A 17581-nucleotide genomic window follows, 5' to 3' on the forward strand; every position below is an offset into this window, starting at 1 on the left:
AAAACTATTCGAAATCTATTTTTGAGATAATCTAGATTTAAAAGAGGAACACTACGCTAATTTTGCTTTGAAAAAACTCTCGAAAACTACCTTATTCGATAGAGATAGCACACAAGTTTAAAAAAGTGTATCTAGTCATCCACTTCTTCTACAGCAAAGTAGCGAGGCTTTCTATGCACTTTTACTCTCTAACATTATGCATTTTACTCTCTATTTTTGCGCAAAGGGTTTTATTTAATTCAATTTAAACATGCCTAGTAGATATTTTATGTTGTTGGTTTTTTATGCAGCCTAACTTTAGCTACATCTATTTGTCTTATATTTTATTTTATGTTTTTGTGTTCTGTGATGTCAAGCTACATAAGCTAATGTTAAAAGAGGAAAGCTACGCTAACTTTTCTTTGAAAAACTATTCAAAATCTACCTTTGAGATAATCTAGATTTAAAAGAGGAACACTACGCTAATTTTGCTTTGAAAAAACATTCGAAAACTACCTTATATTTTATCTTGCCTTTGTTAGTTTTGTGTTTTATTATGTCAAGCTTCATAATCTAATCTTAAAAGAGGAAAACTGCGCTAACTTTCCATTGAAAAAGTACTCAAAAAGGACCTAAATCGATATAGATAGCTCACGATTTTAAAAAGTTGCATATAGTCATCTTCTTCAGCAAAGTATCGAGGCTTTTTATGGATTTTTACTGTCTAACTTTCCCATATTTGCGCAAAGGAATTTATTTAGTTCAACTTAAACATGCCTAGTAGATAATTATGTTGTTTGTTTATTATGCAGTGTAAACTTTGTTTCATCTATATTTTACGTTTATCTTATATTTTATTTTGTCTTTTTGAGCTTTGTGTTTTGTGATGTCAAGCTACATAATCTAAACATAAAAGAGGAAAACTACGCTAACCTTTCTTTGAAAAACTATTCAAAATCTACCTTTAACAAAGTTGCGAGGCTTTTAATGCTTTTTTACTAACATACCTATATTTGCGCAAAGGATTTTATATAATTCAATTTAAACATGCCTAGTAGATTATTATGTTGTTAGTTTTTTATGCAGCTTATCTTTAGTTTCATTTATATTATGTTTTAGGTTTATCTTATATTTTATCTTATCTTTTTGAGTTTTGTGTTTTGTGATGCCAAGAATTTTAAGCTAAACTTAAAAGAGGAATGCTACGCTAACCTTTCTTTGAAAATCTATTCATAAACTACCCTAGACAAAAGCTAGATTTAAAAGAGGAAAACTACGCTATTTTTGCTTTGAAAAAACTTTCGAAAACCACCTTAATCGATAGAGATAGCACACAATTTTAAAAAGTTGCATATAGTCATCCACTTCTTCTGCAGCAAAGTAGCGATGCTTTTTATGCACTTTTTCTCACTAGTTTGCTTATATTTACGCAAAGGAATTCATTTAATTCAATCCAAGCATATATAGAAGATTATTATGCTATGATTTTTTTTTTCTTTTATGCAGCCTAACAATTATTTCACCTATATTTTATTTTACGATTAACTTTTATCTTACTTTTCTTTTTTGAGTTTTGTGTTTTGTGATATCAAGCTACATAAACTAAACTTTAAAGAGGAAAACTACGCTAACCTTTCTTTGAAAAACTATTCAAAAACTACCTTTAACAAAGTAGCGAGGCTTTTTCTCTCTAACATACCTATATTTGCGCATAGGATTTTATTTAATTTAATGTAAACATACCTAGTAGATTATTATGTTGTTGGTTTTTTATGCAGTCTAACTTTAGCTTCATCTGTATTTTATTTCACGTTTATCTTATATTTTATTTTGTCTTTTTGAGCTTTGTGTTTTGTGATGTCAAGCTACATAAGCTAAACTTAAAAGAGGAAAGCTACGCTAACCTTTCTTTGAAAAACTATTCAAAATCTACCTTTGAGATAATCTAAATTTAAAAGAGGAACACTGCGCTATTTTTGCTTTGAAAAAACTTTCGAAAACTACCTTATTCGATAGAGACAGCACACAAATTTAAAAGTTTGTATCTAGTCATCCACTTCTTCTACAGCAATGTAGCGAGGCTTTTTATGCACTTTTACTCTCTAACATACCTATATTTGCGCAAAGGATTTTATTTAACTCAATGTAAATATACATAGAAGAGTATTGTTACCCGTTTATTTTATGCAGCCTAACTTTAATTTCATCTATATTTTATATTGCGTTTACCTTATATTTTGTCTTGCCTTTGTTAGTTTTGTGTTTTGTTATGTCAAGCTTCATGATCCAATCTTAAAAGAGGAAAACTGCGCTAACTTCTCATTGAAAAAGTACTCAAAAAGGACCTAAATCGATATAGATAGCTCACGATTTTAAAAAGTTGCATATAGTCATCTTCTTCTTCAGCAAAGTATCGAGGCTTTTTATGGACTTTTAATCTCTTATTTACCCAAATTTGCGCAAAGGACTTTACTTAATTCAACTTAAACATGTCTAGTAGATTATTAAGTTGTTTGTTTTTTATGCAGCCTAACTTTAGTTTCATTTATATTTTATTTTACGTTTATCTGATATTTTATCTTGTCTTTTTGTGTGTTGTTTTGTCAAGCTACATAAGCTAAACTTAAAAGTGGAAAACTACGCTAACCTTTCTTTGAAAATCTATTCAAAAACTGCCTTAGACATAAGGTAGATTTAAAAGAGGAAGACTGCGCTATTTTTGCTTTAAAAAAACTTTCGAAAAATACCTTAATCCATCGAGGTAGTACACGAATTTACAAAGTTGTATCTAGTCATCCACTTCTTCTATAGCAAAGTAGCGAGGCTTTTTATGCACTTTTGAGTTCTAATTTATCTCTGTTTACGCAAATGGTTTTTGTTTATTTCTGTGTAATGATATACAAAAGAGTATTTTGTTAAAGATTATGCTGCAGGAGCTGCGTAAAAAAACTCTGGTGACCTTTCCTTAAGAAAAAAGCAACTGAGAGGCATGTGCGCTTTAGAAAATTCAAATCGCGATTCACCAAATTAAAAGACGAAAAGAACGAACTTTAAAAGCTCTTACTAGACGTTTGTGTTTATGATAGGCAATGCAGTTTTAGATTTTATGCAGCCTAACATTTGTTTCATCTATATCTTATTTTACGTTTATCTTATACTTTATCTTGCCTTTTTGAGTTTAGTATTTTGTGATGTCATGCTAAATAAGCTAAACTTTGCTAATTTTTATTTGAAAAAATATTCAAAAACTACCTGAATTATAAAGCTAGATCTAAAGGAGGAAAACTACGCTAACTTTTCTTTAAAAAAATATTTAAAAACTACCTTAAACATAAGCTATATCCAAAAGAGGAAAACTATGCTAACTTTTCTTTGAAAAAATACTCAAAAACTACCTTAAACATAAGCTAGATCTAAAAGAGGAAAACTACGCTAACTTTTCTTTGAAAAAATACTCAAAAACTACCTTAAACATAAGCTAGATCTAAAAGAGGAAACCTACGCTAACTTTTCTTTGAAAAAATATTCGAAAACTACCTTTAAACATGATTTAGATTTAATAGATGAAAACTACGCTAACATTTCTTTGAAAAAACATTCAAAAACTACCTTTAAACATGATTTAAATTTAAAAAAGGAAAACTACGCTAACATTTCTTTGAAAAAATATTCAAAAAGTACCTTAATCGAAAGAGATAGCACGCGAAATTAAAAAGTTGCATCTAGTCATCCGTTTCTTCTTCATCAAAGTAGCGAGGCGTTTATGCACTTTTTATTCTCTAATTTATCTCTATTTACGCAAATGGCTTTTGTTTATTTCAATGTAAAACTTTTCAAAAGAGTATTTTGTTAAAGATTATGCTGCAGGAGCTGTGTAAGATAACTCTGGTGACCTTTCTTTAAGAAAAAGCAACTAAAGTAGATGTGCGCCTAAGAGAATCCAAATTGCGATTCACTAAATTAAAAGACATATACAACAAACTTTAAAAGTGAAACTATTTTTACAAGCGTATTTGGTAAAGATGAAATGTTCTTATGACATTTTAACGTTACGAAAAGGATTTTCTTCAGTTCAAATATTTATTACAATTTAAAGTGTTAAATAATGTTACAGAAACGACCTAAAACGCCTGTTGTATTAATTTAAACGAACAAAATAGATAAAAAAAAAAGAAAAACTATCATTAAAAAAAAAAAAGAAAAAAAGAAAAGAAATAGAAGTTGAGGAAAAATAAAAATAAGAACTTCTAACAAAGAGCTCTTCTTTTTATTTTTCAGATTTTAGATGCTTAATTCCTTGAATGAAAAGTTGAACTGATGACCCACTACTAAGGTTGTTCCTAGCCTTCCGTTCTCAAACTAGGCCATTCTGAGAGGCTGTTTGATTAAGTACCGTTGATAGTAGTATCGCACGTAAGAGACTTCTAAAACTCTGATTATTAATTCCTTGAATGAAGAGATGACTTCATACTCACTAACGAGGTTGTTCTTAGCCATCCGTTCTTAAACTAAGCAAAACAGTGAAGTTGTTTGATTAAGTATCACAGTTTGCTGATTTGCACATGCACCATTGCCGAAACTGTGATGCTTGGTTCCTTGATTGGATTGAAGAAGCTCATCACCATGCTTTTTACAAGCTGTCCGTTGTTATGTTTTGCAATTCAGTGGTTCTGTTTTGCAATTCATTTTCTGTTTGTTTAAGTATCATCGATGGTGGTGTCGTGCATGCAAACTTTCCGAAACTCTGATGCTTGTTTTTCTTGAATGGAGAGATGAGCTTATACTTTAGGTGACTTTTAAAACTGCAGTAATTAGTGCCTCGAATGGAAAAACGAACTCATTCTTTACAGACCAAGGTTGTTCCTGGCCATCCGTTAACATACTAGGCAACAGTACAGCGAAGCTGTTTGTTTTACAAGCTTTTGTCGTTTCGAGAAATCACTACATTAAGCATTCGATGGTGATACACGACTGATGGCCAGGTTCTGATTTTCGAATGAAAAGAAGAGTCGCATCCGACCACCGGTCGGCTTTCGACGCAAAACAGCTGTACACACTCGTCCAACGTCCAGTGACTAACTGTTGCAACGAGAAAGTTAGCTTTATTTGTCGTGCAGATTGTCCGCTTTGACGTAAAATGCTAGAAATTTGCTGAACGCTCGGTTTGCGCCGCCCAAGAGTCATTCTGTTTCTGCGTTGCCAGCGTCTGTCGGCTAAATACAACTGTAGACTCCGCGCAAGCTTTTTCACCGCAAAAGTTGTACAGAGCCACACCGAAGGCTAAAATCGACTTTAAGGTCGAAGGTTAAAATCGACCCTAGAGCTTTGAAAACGACGTCACGAAATTTTCAAGTACATCATCGAAGAAAATTACGGCGGCCAGATGCGACTCTTAGTACTAACTCTTCTAATCTTAGTACGTTAAGCATTCCAGTCGAGAGATCAGACGTTTTTTCGTCACCTAAGAGACCGGCCGATCCGTTTGCGACGCTGCGGAAAGAAAGAAGATGGCAAACCACAGGGTTGTTACCGTAACAAACCTCCGTGAGTACCTCCATCTCGAATGGCTTTTGGGGAAACGTTCGTTTTAAACTCAAAGGGATGGTTGTTAAAGCTCACAAAAGCCTGGTTAACGATTTTCTAACGGCAGAGACCGTGTTTACAATGGATGCAGGCCGTTTGCCCGAGCCCAAAGCGCAAGACCTTTCGGAGAACTCCTCTAGGTCGATGCAACGAAACTACTAGACGCGTGCACCTAGCGGCACGTTACAACCGAAGGACGCCCCTCGTGGACACTATACGAACGCAATTTTTCATTGTCCCCAGGCTTCCAAACCGTAACCTCATCCCCCTCCAATCCTAACCCCGTAATTCTCTTACTCCTTCCCCCCCCCCCCCCCCCCCCCCTACCCCTCTTAAAAAAAAAAAAAAAAAAAGATAAAGAAAAAAAGAAAAAAGTTTCCTTCTCTCTTTTTTTCTAGCTTTTAGCCGGCCCTCCGCTAGAAGGGAATAGGGAGTAACGAAGGTTTGACATCAAAGTAGCGTTTCGTATAAGATTTGCTTGGCAAAATTTGACAATTTTTATAAAAGCCAAGCACTAGTTCAAACTGGAGATAATAAAACGAAATCGAATGATCTCACTTCTCAAACCACTGAGCTGCCATTGGTCGGCAGTTTCATGTTTGGAGACTATTGAGCTGCCATTGGTCGGCTGTTTAATCGTTGCGATTGGTCGGCAGTTTTATCGTTGGAGACCATTGAGAGATATAAAAGGCACTTTTTTTTTTTTTGAGCACAACATTAAACGCTATATCGTTAGATCTTGTTATAAAGGCACCCTTAAAATGCCGAATTGAAAAAAAAAAACAAAAACAAAAACAAACAGAAAAAAAAAATGAAATCGAAACGGGCATTCTTTTAAGCATAACGTTAAAAGCTAAATCGTTAGAGGTTTTATTAAGAAGGCACCTTTAGAATGCAAAAGACAAAAACGGAAAGTTTTGCTTTCCTGGCCACAAGCGATAAAATTGTTAGTAAAACGCACTCTAGCATTCTCACGTTCCAGACGTGACCAATGTTCGAGTAATCGAACAGGTCCGCTCAACCGTGAATGAAAGCGGAACTAACACACACTACCAACTAGTCACTGTGTTGGTCTGCTGAAATTACAACAGTCCATGAAAAGTATCTCGTAGAAAAGTCCTAATTTTGGATCATGGGCGGGCTGCTCAAATGAGCACTCTGCCCAATTGAAACAAAGGAAAAAAAAAAAAAAAAAAAGAAAAAAGAAACCGAAACGGGCATTCTTTTGAGCATAACGTTAAAAGCTAAATCGTTAGATGTTTTATTAAAAAGGCACCTTTAGAATGCGATGTCCTCAAATATTTTCCTCGATATTTTAATAAGTAAACAAAAACAAAACTAAGTCTTGCAACTGGCGAAAACTTTCAATAAGCAAACAAAGCAACAACTTTCCTTTCGAGTTTTTTACATTTTAAACAAAAGACAAACAAAGAAAAAAAAAACAAACAAAAACAAAAACAAAAAAACAAAACAAAAACAAAACAGAAAAGGGAGAATGAGTGAGTCGACTGATTTCGCTCAACTGTCTTAAACGAGAAGTCATAAACGTTTGCTTGTGCCAGCAAGTTGCAAATTAAGTTGTTAATGAGCTGCACCGCAAAAACTTAACCCACAGTTTATTAAGCATATTAAGCCTTTGCTGACATGTTAAGACATTTTAAGCCTTTGCTATTATCATGAGGCTTTTTTGCTCCACGAGCCAAAAAAGTACGCTAGAGTTGTTGACAAACTGCATCGCGGTCGAAAAGTGTAATTACGCCAACACTTTTATCCGTTTAAGCATTTCGTTTTCGCACGAACAACAATTAAAGCAGCTCGTTGAGCTTAACGACGTTCGTATTTTTTTTCGAAGCCAAAACTTCGGCTATAAGTAGAGTGAAGAGGCACTTCGAAAAACAACAAAGCTGTTCGCAGTCGATAGCAACGAGCGACAACATCTCTGCGAGTCTGGCATCAAGGTAAACATTTTTTTTTACATTTTCATTTGTTAGTGCCACTTTTGTGTACATTATGTATTCAAAAATTTCTTGCTGACGCTAGATTTTTCGTTTTCAATGAACAACAGTTGCAACCTCTAGTCGTTTGCTAAAACAGCTTGCTAGGACAACCAAATCAATCATATGTTGTGAAAATTTCTTTTTGTTCAACTGACTAAGGAAGATCGAGCGAACGCTTTTTTTTTTTATAACTTGTTTGTATCATATTGCTATTAAGAAAACAGCGTTGTGTATACTAAACGTGACATAATTGGCAATTATCCGTAACTAAAAATAAGATAGAAATTACAAACTTGATACCATATTTTAATTACTCTAACAAAACTAGACGTCATCGCGTGAGAAAATAAATGTTTATGACACATAACCTATTTTTTTGTTTTTTTTTTTCTTCTCTTTTTTCCTTTTAATCTCCTTTCTTTCGTCCAAAAAGCGTTTTGATTTTTGCCTCGCCACAAGCGATGAAATCGATAAAAAAACCTGCTCGGACATTCTCAATTCTCAACAACAAAAGCAATCAAAGTTCTAGCTCTCGAGCACGTGCGCCAACAGGCTGATGAAACCGTTCAAATATGCTCGATCGCTAGAATTTAAAAAAAAAAAAAGAAGCAAACCAGAAACAAACCAAAATAAAAAAAAAACAAAAACAAAAATGGACATCTTTAGAACGCTTAAATTTTATAAAATATTTTCCTCTGCGTTTTTAACCAGCTAAACTGTCGTAAAGTTTTTTCGGTGCAGTTCATTTAAAAAACTTAGTTTTCAACTTTTAAACGTTTTAGACTTCTCGTTTAAGGCAGTCGAAAGAAATGAGTCGACTTGCTCTCTCTCTCCCTTTTCGGTTTTGTTTTTGTTTACTTGTTTTTGTTTTTTCTTCGTTTGCCTTCGTTTGCCTTTGTTTGCCTTTGTTTGCTTTTGGAAAAGTTGTCGCCATGCGAGACTTAGTTTTTTTTTGGCTCAATTTGTGATTAAGTGAAGTTCTAGTCTTGAAAGTGTGCAAAGTGTGGGCCAATCTGGTGGCTGGAGTGATGACACGTGAATGCTGGAAATTCCAGACTTTGAGCGGATTCAGCGTACATAGAAAGAAAATGTAACATTCACGTGGGTCTCTCCTAAGCTTGCCATTGGTCGGTCTGCTGGCCTTAAGTACCCCCCCCCCCCCCCCCAACGTCACGTTTGCTCAACTTTCTCGGTCTTTGGCGCCCAAAGAAAGCTCGAGGAAGGATAAAAATGGCGAGGTTTCGGTACTGCGTTTTCTGTTTTTCCTATTTGTTTTTGTTTGTTTGTTTGTTTCGTTTGTTTGTTTATTTATTTAATCGTTTTTTTGTTTGTTTCGTTCGTTTGTTTGTTTGTTTCGTTTGCTTCGTTTGTTTTGTGATGTTTTGTTTTCCCTTCTTGATGGCACAAAACAGAAGCAAACAAGACTTTCGGTTATATTCGGTTATATTCGGTTCAATAAAAGTTTGTTGGTTTCTGCACAACAACAACAACAACAACAAAAGTCCCTCTGTCCCTCAAAAGCAGTTTCTCCTCTGTCCTAAAGAAGAGCCTCTTTGTAATCGATCTTGTCTGAATGCAGCTCTCCTTTTGCCTACAGGTTTTTATTCCAACCCTTTTGTTGTTGTTAGTGCCATGTTGTTGTTATTGTTATACTCTGTAAAAGCAGTTGTTGCTGTTGTACTTGTTTGTTGTTTCTAAAGACACTGTTGTTGCTGCTGTTAGCGCTGTTAGTAATCACCCACTTGGCTTGTATTTTTGTTTCTTGTTTTTGTTTTTTGTTTTATTTATAAACACTCTCTGAGTAAGTGATGCTGTTGCTGTTGTTGTTGTTACAGTTGCAATGAGTGTTTGTTAATGTTCCCCCACTTGGCTTGTTTATAATCTATTTTATTTTATCAACACTCTCTGAGTCAGTGATGGTGTTGCTGTTGCTGTTGTCGTTATTATGCTTGCAATGGGAGTTGTTACTGTTCACCCACTTTGCTTGTTTTGTTTTTGTTTCTTTATTTTATCAACACCCTTTGAGCCAGTGATGCTGTTGCTGTTGTTGTTGTTATAGTTGCAATGAGTGTTGTTAATGTTCACCCACTTTGCTTGTGTTTTTGTTTTTGTTTATCAACACCCTTTGTGTCAGTGATGCTGTTGCTGTTGTTCTTATTACAGTTGCAATGAGTGTTTGTTAATGTTCACCAACTTGGCTTGTTTATAATCTATTTTGTTTTATCAACACTCTCTGAGTCAGTGATGCTGATGCTGTTGTTGTTATTGTGCTTGCAATAAGTGTTGTTAATGTTCACCCACTTTGCTTGTTTTGTTTGTGCTTTTGTTTTTCTTTATCAACACCCTTTGAGTCACTGATGCTGTTGCTGTTGGTGTTATTATAGTTGCAATGAGTGTTAATGTTCACCCACTTTGCTTGCTTTATTTGTTTGTTGCTTTTTTTTTTATCAACACCCTGCGAGTTAGTGATGCTGTTGCTGCTTTTGTCATTTTACTTGTATTTATAGTTGTTACTGTTCAGCCACTTTGCTTGTTTTTTAATCTGTTTTATTTTATCACCACACTCTGAGTCAGTGATGATGTTGCTGATGCTGTTGTTGTTATTTTACTTGCAATGATAGCTGTTACTGTTCAGCCACTTTGCTTGTTTTGTTTGTTTGTTTGTTTGTTTTTTTTATCAATATCCTCTGAGCAAGTGATGCTGTTGCTGTTGTTGTTGTTATAGTTGCAATGAGTGTTTGTTAATGTTCACAAACTTGGCATGTTTATAATCTATTTTATTTTATCAACACTCTCTGAGTCAGTGATGCTGATGCTGTTGTTGTTATTATGCTTGCAATAAGTGTTGTTAATGTTCACCCACTCTGCTTGTTTTGTTTGTGCCTTTGTTTTTGTTTATCAACACCCTTTGAGTCACTGATGCTGTTGCTGTTGGTGTTATTATAGTTGCAATGAGTGTTAATGTTCACCCACTTTGCTTGCTTTGTTTGTTTGTTGCTTTTTTTTTTATCAACACCCTGCGAGTTAGTGATGCTGTTGCTGCTTTTGTCATTTTACTTGTATTTATAGTTGTTACTGTTCAGCCACTTTGCTTGTTTTTTAATCTGTTTTATTTTATCACCACTCTCTGAGTCAGTGATGATGTTGCTGATGCTGTTGTTGTTATTTTACTTGCAATGATAGCTGTTACTGTTCAGCCACTTTGCTTGTTTTGTTTGTTTGTTTGTTTGTTTTTTTTATCAATATCCTCTGAGCAAGTGATGCTGTTGCTGTTGTTGTTGTTTTAGTTGCAATGAGTGTTTGTTAATGTTCCCCCACTTGGCTTGTACTTCTGTTTTCTGTTTTGTTTTGTTTTTGTTTTTTTTGTTGTTTTTTTTCTCAACACTCTCTGAGTAAGTGATGCTGTTGCTGTAGTCGTTGTTATAGTTGCAATGAGTGTTTGTTAATGTTCACAAACTTGGCATGTTTATAATCTATTTTATTTTATCAACACTCTCTGAGTCAGAGATGCTGATGCTGTTGTTGTTATTATGCTTGCAATAAGTGTTGTTAATGTTCCCCCACTCTGCTTGTTTTGTTTGTGCCTTTGTTTTTGTTTATCAACACCCTTTGAGTCACTGATGCTGTTGCTGTTGGTGTTATTATAGTTGCAATGAGTGTTAATGTTCACCCACTTTGCTTGCTTTGTTTGTTTGTTGCTTTTTTTTTTTATCAACACCCTGCGAGTTAGTGATGCTGTTGCTGCTTTTGTCATTTTACTTGTATTTATAGTTGTTACTGTTTAGCCACTTTGCTTGTTTTTTAATCTGTTTTATTTTATCACCACTCTCTGAGTCAGTGATGATGTTGCTGATGCTGTTGTTGTTATTTTACTTGCAATGATAGCTGTTACTGTTCAGCCACTTTGCTTGTTTTTTTTTGTTTTTGTTTTGTTTGTTTGTTTGTTTGTTTTTTTATATATCCTCTGAGTTAGTGATGCTGTTGCTGATGCTGTTGTTGTTATTATGCTTTCAATGAGAGCTGTTACTGTTCACCCACTTTGTTTGTTTATAATCTGTTTTATTTTATCAACACTCTCTGAGTCAGTGATGCTGATGCTGATGCTGTTGTTGTTATTATGCTTGCAGTGAGAGTTGTTACTGTTCACCCACTTTGCTTGCTTATTGTCTATTTTATTTTGTCAACACTCTCTGAGTCAGTGATGCTGATGCTGATGCTGTTGTTGTTATTATGCTTGCAATGAGAGTTGTTACTGTTCACCCAATTTGCTTGTTTTGTTTTTTTATTTGTTTTTTTGTTTGTTTTTGTTTTGCTTGTTTTTTTTTATCAATACCCTCTGAGTCAGTGATGCTGTTGCTGTTGTTGTTGTTGTTATAGTTGCAATGAGTGTTTGTTAATGTTCCCCCACTTGGCTTGTACTTTTGTTTTCTTTTTTGTTATGTCAACACTCTCTGAGTCAGTGATGCTGATGCTGTTGTTATTATGCTTGCAATGAGAGTTGTTACTGTTGTAGTTATGTCTGTCATTTGTCCTTGTTAGCAAGTTCTATTTGCCCTCTCTTGCCTTTTTTCAACACAGTTTCTTTCTTTGAGTCATATGGTTGCGAGATCCTCTCAAACTCCATCTCTTTATTTATTTGTTTCTTTTCTTTTTCTTTTTTTTTTTCTCATTCTCCTTCTCATAATAGCAATCACTGCTGCCACCATGCATGTAATGCTAGTTGCTCTCATTCTTTTTCATTTGCTAGTGGAAACTTTGTTTCTTCTTGTTGCTCTCTTTTCTTTCTTTTTTTCTCTTTTGCAGAGGATTCGAAAAAACACAGCTCTTCCCTGCAGTTGTAAACATTCCAGGATTGGATGCAGGCAGAAGAAAAAAACTCTCACTGACTGGTTTCCTTTTTTTAGCAAAAACCGTTGCAAACAAACACCTGAACATGTCTTCTTCACAAGAAAACAACTCTGTTGTTGCTTCTTCTCCAAACTCTAAAGCAAAAAAAAAGAAAAGAAAGCAGTCACAAGAACAGAGAGACTTAAAGCTCAAAAACAAAGTCAGGGCCGCATTAGTTGCAGCGTGTGGCTCCGTAAACAGGGTTGTACCTTTCTATGGTACCAAGAAGAGGTACGCTGTTAGCTGTCCGATGCCTTTGTGCAAACATTCGTCCACAAGCATTAAAAGACACTTGACTAAAAAAGATCATTCTTGGACTTTGGATGAAGCTTCCATCTTTTACTCTGCAATGGTCAGGAAGTTTCAGCATGCTCGTCTCGAACGCAAGTCCGGCTGTCCAAAACCTTACCCCTGTTTGCAATGTTGGAAGTATTACGACCGACTGGACATACACTTGAAAGAGACTCATTTCTACGATTCCAAGATGATCAAACAAAAGATTGCAGAGGCAAAGCGATACGACAACGAGAAGCTCTATGTCCCTCAATTTATTCGACCTGCCTTCTTTGGTATTAAGCCAGTAGCTGAACAAGCGTCTGCATCAGGCTCTGCATCCTCTGCTCCTGGGCCTTCCTCCTCTTTTTCTTCTCCGGTTCTTTCCTCTGATCCTCTTTTAAGCTTGCCCTCACCAGTTGCTGGTTCGTCCGAGGCTCCTTCTGCAAACCAATGCACCTCTGTAGAAAACAAAGAGCTGAACACCGAATCCGTCCTTGACTCTGATTTCGATTCCTTAGAGCACTTGGTTTCCAGCTCCTATGTCTTGACCGAAGAAAAGAGACTCTTGTTTCAGCTGGACAAAGATGCTTTTCACTTTTATTACCAGTCAGCAGATGAGCTCTTCAGAGACTTTGAAAAGTGGCTTGTGGTAGCCAACAACAACACTTGGTCACAAGCAAAGATCTACAAAAATGCAGTTGTGGAAATATTGACTTGTTGTGACAGCACGTTGACGCTGCACCCAAACGCCCTCACCAATTCCAATGTTTTGGAGGATAGATACTTCTCCTTGCACTTTAAGAAAATTCAGCTCAATTCCAAGCTGAGTGAACTTGACCAAACAAAAGCCATGTCTTGTCACACGTTGTACAACCGCCTCGTCTCCCTTTGTCTCCTGTTTCGTTTCAGTGAAGCCAGAAACGTCTATTTCGGACTTTCTCATGAGGCCATCCGACGTTTGCGCTGCAAGGTGGATGAGTTGCGAAAAGTGCTGAGGCCCTTTCGTTCTTTGAGGAGGAGCCTTGTGAAAAGAAGAAAAAGCATCAACATCATCAATGTCAGTTTGCTGACCGAATATGGCAAGTCTGCATACGTAAGAGACTTAGTGGAATCGATTAGAAAGGCGTCTCTTCCGCTGACTAGAGACAATGCTGTGTCTCTACGAAACCATCTTCTGCTCTCTGTCACTGTAATTAACAGTTTAAGAAAATCTAACATTGCTCTTTTAAACATTAGAGACTACATGGCTGCTGAGAAGAGTGAGTGTGGATATTGCATTGTGCAAGAGCGCTACAAAACAGCATACAAGTACGGAGCCAAAAACATTCTAGTGCCGAACGACTTGAAAGTGTTGATCGATATTTATTTGCTGAGATACAGAGACCTTCTTGTCAACGACTCTCACTACATGGCTGCAGACACCAAGACTGTTTTGGAGTTGAGCGACTGCTACAGGCCCCTTTTTCCTTCGGTGAGAGCCAACAAAGACGAAGGTGTGACACTAGGTGCAACTAGAGTGCCTGTTTACCAGATGGGTTCCTCTGCTATCACCTCTAGCCTGACGTCCTGCTTCAGAAAAAGCCAAGTAAACATTCCCATGAAGCGTCTTACTCCCACTTGCATTCGCGGTTCGATAGCCACTTACTTTGCCAACAACAGCAAAGAAGATCGCGAGCGGTTTGCTACACTCTACATGAAGCACAGCAGACACACAATGGATAGCTTTTATGTGTCCCAGTGGAACGCTGCAGAGGAGTTGCGCTTTGCCCTGGGCATCGGACAGTCCTTCGGAGTCATAGAGTCTTTGACTGTTGAAAAGTCTGAGAGACCACCAAAGGAGGAGAAGGATGTGATGGACTGGCTCCGAACTAATGCAGAGGAGTACGGTTTTCATGATGTTGAGGACATTTTTGAGGAAGATTCAGACTCCGGTTCTGACTCTGAAGAATGTGCTGCTACTTTCGGTTGTACCACAGTGGTTCCATTTTCTCCAGCTGTAGAAAACAATGCTCCTTTAGAGGACAGCAACGAACATGTTGTAGATTTCTTGTGTGAACCTAGCTCAACTCCTGTTTCGTCTGTTCCTTCTGAACAAACAATCGCTGGTCCAGTTCTTGAACTATCCTCTGCTCTTGCACAACTAGTTCCTAATGAACAAGCTGTTTGTATGGATGTAGATCAGACTCTAGCTGTTCCTGTTGGCACAGCTTGTTCTCCTCTTGCATTAACATTATTTCCTGATGAACCGGATTTTATTGAACACCATGCACAACTTTCTCCAGTTTACTTTAGTGAGCAAGTGGTTGCCAAACCTGTTTCTGCTGCTCCTGCTCAACAAGTTGCTTTCAGTCCTTCAAAAGAGGTCTTTTCTGTTCTGCTGGAAACAGTGTCTAATGTTGCTTCACAGCAAGATAATCTTATGGCTGTCACACGTGTTTTCCATGCTCCTCCTGAAGCTGCTCTTCTTGAACCTGCTCTTCTTGAACCTGCTCTTCTTGAACCTGCTCATAAGCAAGTGGTTGCCAAACCTGTTCATGTTGCTCCTTCTCTGCAAGTTGTTTTTAATCCTTCAAAAGAGGTCTTTTCTGTTCCTCTGGCTCCTAATCTTGTTGCTCGTCAGCAAACGATGGCCAAACCCAGTTTGTTTCTTTCAGCTGTTCCAGTCCAACAGGCTGGTACTGTTCTTGAAAAACAGCCCTCACCTGGTGCTGTTCAATCTGTTGGTAGTCTATTTAGCCAAAGTCTTGCTTGTACATCCAGAGGTAAATTCTTTTTGATTTTTGATTTTTATGCAAATCTCAACACGCTTTCAAAAAATAAAAATGCCCAAATTAACTCCTTGCCCTATTGTTATTGTTAAAGCTGTAAAAAAAAAAAAAAAAAAGAAAAACAATAAAAAAAACAAAAAAAAAAACAAAAAAAACAACACAGAAGTGTGTATGTATTTGTTGCAGGACTAATTCTGTGATTGCTTAAATGTTTACACAAGTGAATGATACTAAAACTGATTATGTTTTAGAAGTAAAAGATCCAAGAAGAAAAAAAATCAAGTTGGAAATGCCATCTTTTACTCAAGAACACATCGGTAATGTAAAACCTAATTTATACAAACATATATAAACACAAACCTCTTCTTGCACAATTTCAGATGGTTAACTGTTAATAAAAACTAGCCATCATTGCTAAGTGCACTTTTAGAAAGTTGTGTCTACCCGATTTCTAATGATGAAGTTAGAAACATCACCGTTAGAAATCATGCACAGCTTGTTATTATCTCTAACACTTAGAAACTGTTGATGGTTTTTTTATGAATTAGAAAAATGAACATGGTTTTATTTTATTTCAGGATCAACTCAGCCAAGAACAAAGGAAAACAAAGCAGAAGTTAGCCAATGCCAATTAGGTAATCTTTCAAAAACCAGTTATTGCTATCAGTGCAAACAATAAGGTCAACAAAAAAAACAAATAAAAAAACAAAATTAATCTTGTCATGCTTCAGAACCAAATGAATATTCGATTTAATCTCTTTGTGTTATGACTTGAGTTTGTAAAATTTTAGATGAAATAGTTGAAAAGCTGAATGCTTGCCCTGGCCACAACGAATGGTTCAACACCAGAAGTTTTCCTCGATGTGCAGCTTTAGTGTTGGCATACATCTTGCAAGACGTGTTTACAGATGTAAGCTCAAGTTGCTCGTACAAAGATTACCTTGGCATCTTGGCAAATCATAGCAGTGACAAGCTCATTCATGTCTTGCAAAAGTACTCCTACCGAAGCCATATTAAAGACAAAATTAAAAACATGAAGCTAAAAATTCAAAAAGAGGGTAGTTTAGAAAAGTTTGTTCAATATGGCAATATAGTGAGACCATTTATGTAGTTTAGAAAAGTTTGTTCAGTTTGGCAATAAAGATGGGCCTTTTGTGTAGTTTGTTTTCTCTATGCTTTTGCAAATATATTTATCTGTTTCGCTAAATACATAATAAACAAGAAGTTCTGTTAAACTGTTCTCACATTTCTTATTTAAAGATAGTTCAAACTTTTTTTATCTTTAAAAAAAAAAAAAAGTCGTTTTGTTATTCTGTTAACACTTTTAATAGAGTTGCATTTAGAATTACTTCTGATGTTTTTAAGAGTTTGTTAAAAAGCAAATTAATATTTTCTGTGATGTTAAACTGCATAAGTGAAATTTAAAAAAGGAAAACTGCTCCAACCATTTTTCGGAAAAAGAAATCAAAAAGTTCCTTATTTTAAAAGATCTAGACATCCATTTCTTCTTCAGCAAAATAGCGAGGCTTTTTTTATGAACTCTTACTCTCTATTTTTTCATATATTTACACAAAGGATTTTATTAAGTTCAATGTAAACATACATAGAAGTATATTATGTTTTTTTTTTTGTTTGTTTTTTTTTTATGGTGTCTAACTTTTGTTTCACTTCTATTTTATTTTACGTTTATCTTGTATTTTATCATGCCTTATTGGTTTTTGCGTTTTGTGATGTCAAGCTGCGTAAGCTAAACTTAAAAGAGGAAAACTACGCTAACTTTTCTTTGAAAAAATATTCAAAAAGTACCTTAAAAGAGAAAGCACACGAATTTAAAAAGTTGTATCTTGCCATCCAATTCTTCTTCTGCAAAGTAGTGAGGCTTTTGCTCTCTAATTTATCTCTATTTACGCAAAGGGTTTTATTTCAATGTAAACACGTATAAAAGAATACTTTGTTAAAAATAATGTTAAAGGAGTTGCGTAAAAAAAACGTCTGAATAAACTTTCTTTACAAAAAAAAACAACTAAGAAACAAGCGCGCCTAAGAAAAACCAGATCGCGATTCACTAAGTCAATAGACGAAAGAAACAAA

General features: G+C 35.6%; 1 protein-coding gene across 2 annotated transcripts; it reads left to right on the forward strand.

Moving 5' to 3' along the window:
• Positions 1 to 8731: 8731 nt before the first annotated feature.
• On the forward strand, positions 8732 to 16650 carry LOC149892633 (uncharacterized). 2 transcript variants are annotated; one of them, XM_090077910.1, is made up of 5 exons: positions 8732 to 8803; positions 12464 to 15484; positions 15742 to 15807; positions 16069 to 16125; positions 16282 to 16650. In XM_090077910.1, exons 2-5 carry the CDS (start codon positions 12493 to 12495, stop codon positions 16599 to 16601), a joined length of 3435 nt encoding a protein of 1144 aa, XP_089934036.1. In that variant the 5' UTR covers positions 8732 to 8803; positions 12464 to 12492; the 3' UTR covers positions 16602 to 16650. The 2 variants fall into 2 exon arrangements, with proteins under 2 accessions (XP_089934036.1, XP_089934035.1); XM_090077909.1 differs by having other exon boundaries at positions 8738 to 15484.
• Positions 16651 to 17581: the final 931 nt, after the last annotated feature.

Source organism: Hydra viridissima, unplaced genomic scaffold (genome assembly GCF_058129835.1).
Source record: "Hydra viridissima isolate aposymbiotic clone 2 unplaced genomic scaffold, HvirCarnegie_v1 scaffold_2, whole genome shotgun sequence".
In the NCBI taxonomy this organism is placed as follows: Eukaryota; Metazoa; Cnidaria; class Hydrozoa; order Anthoathecata; family Hydridae; genus Hydra; species Hydra viridissima.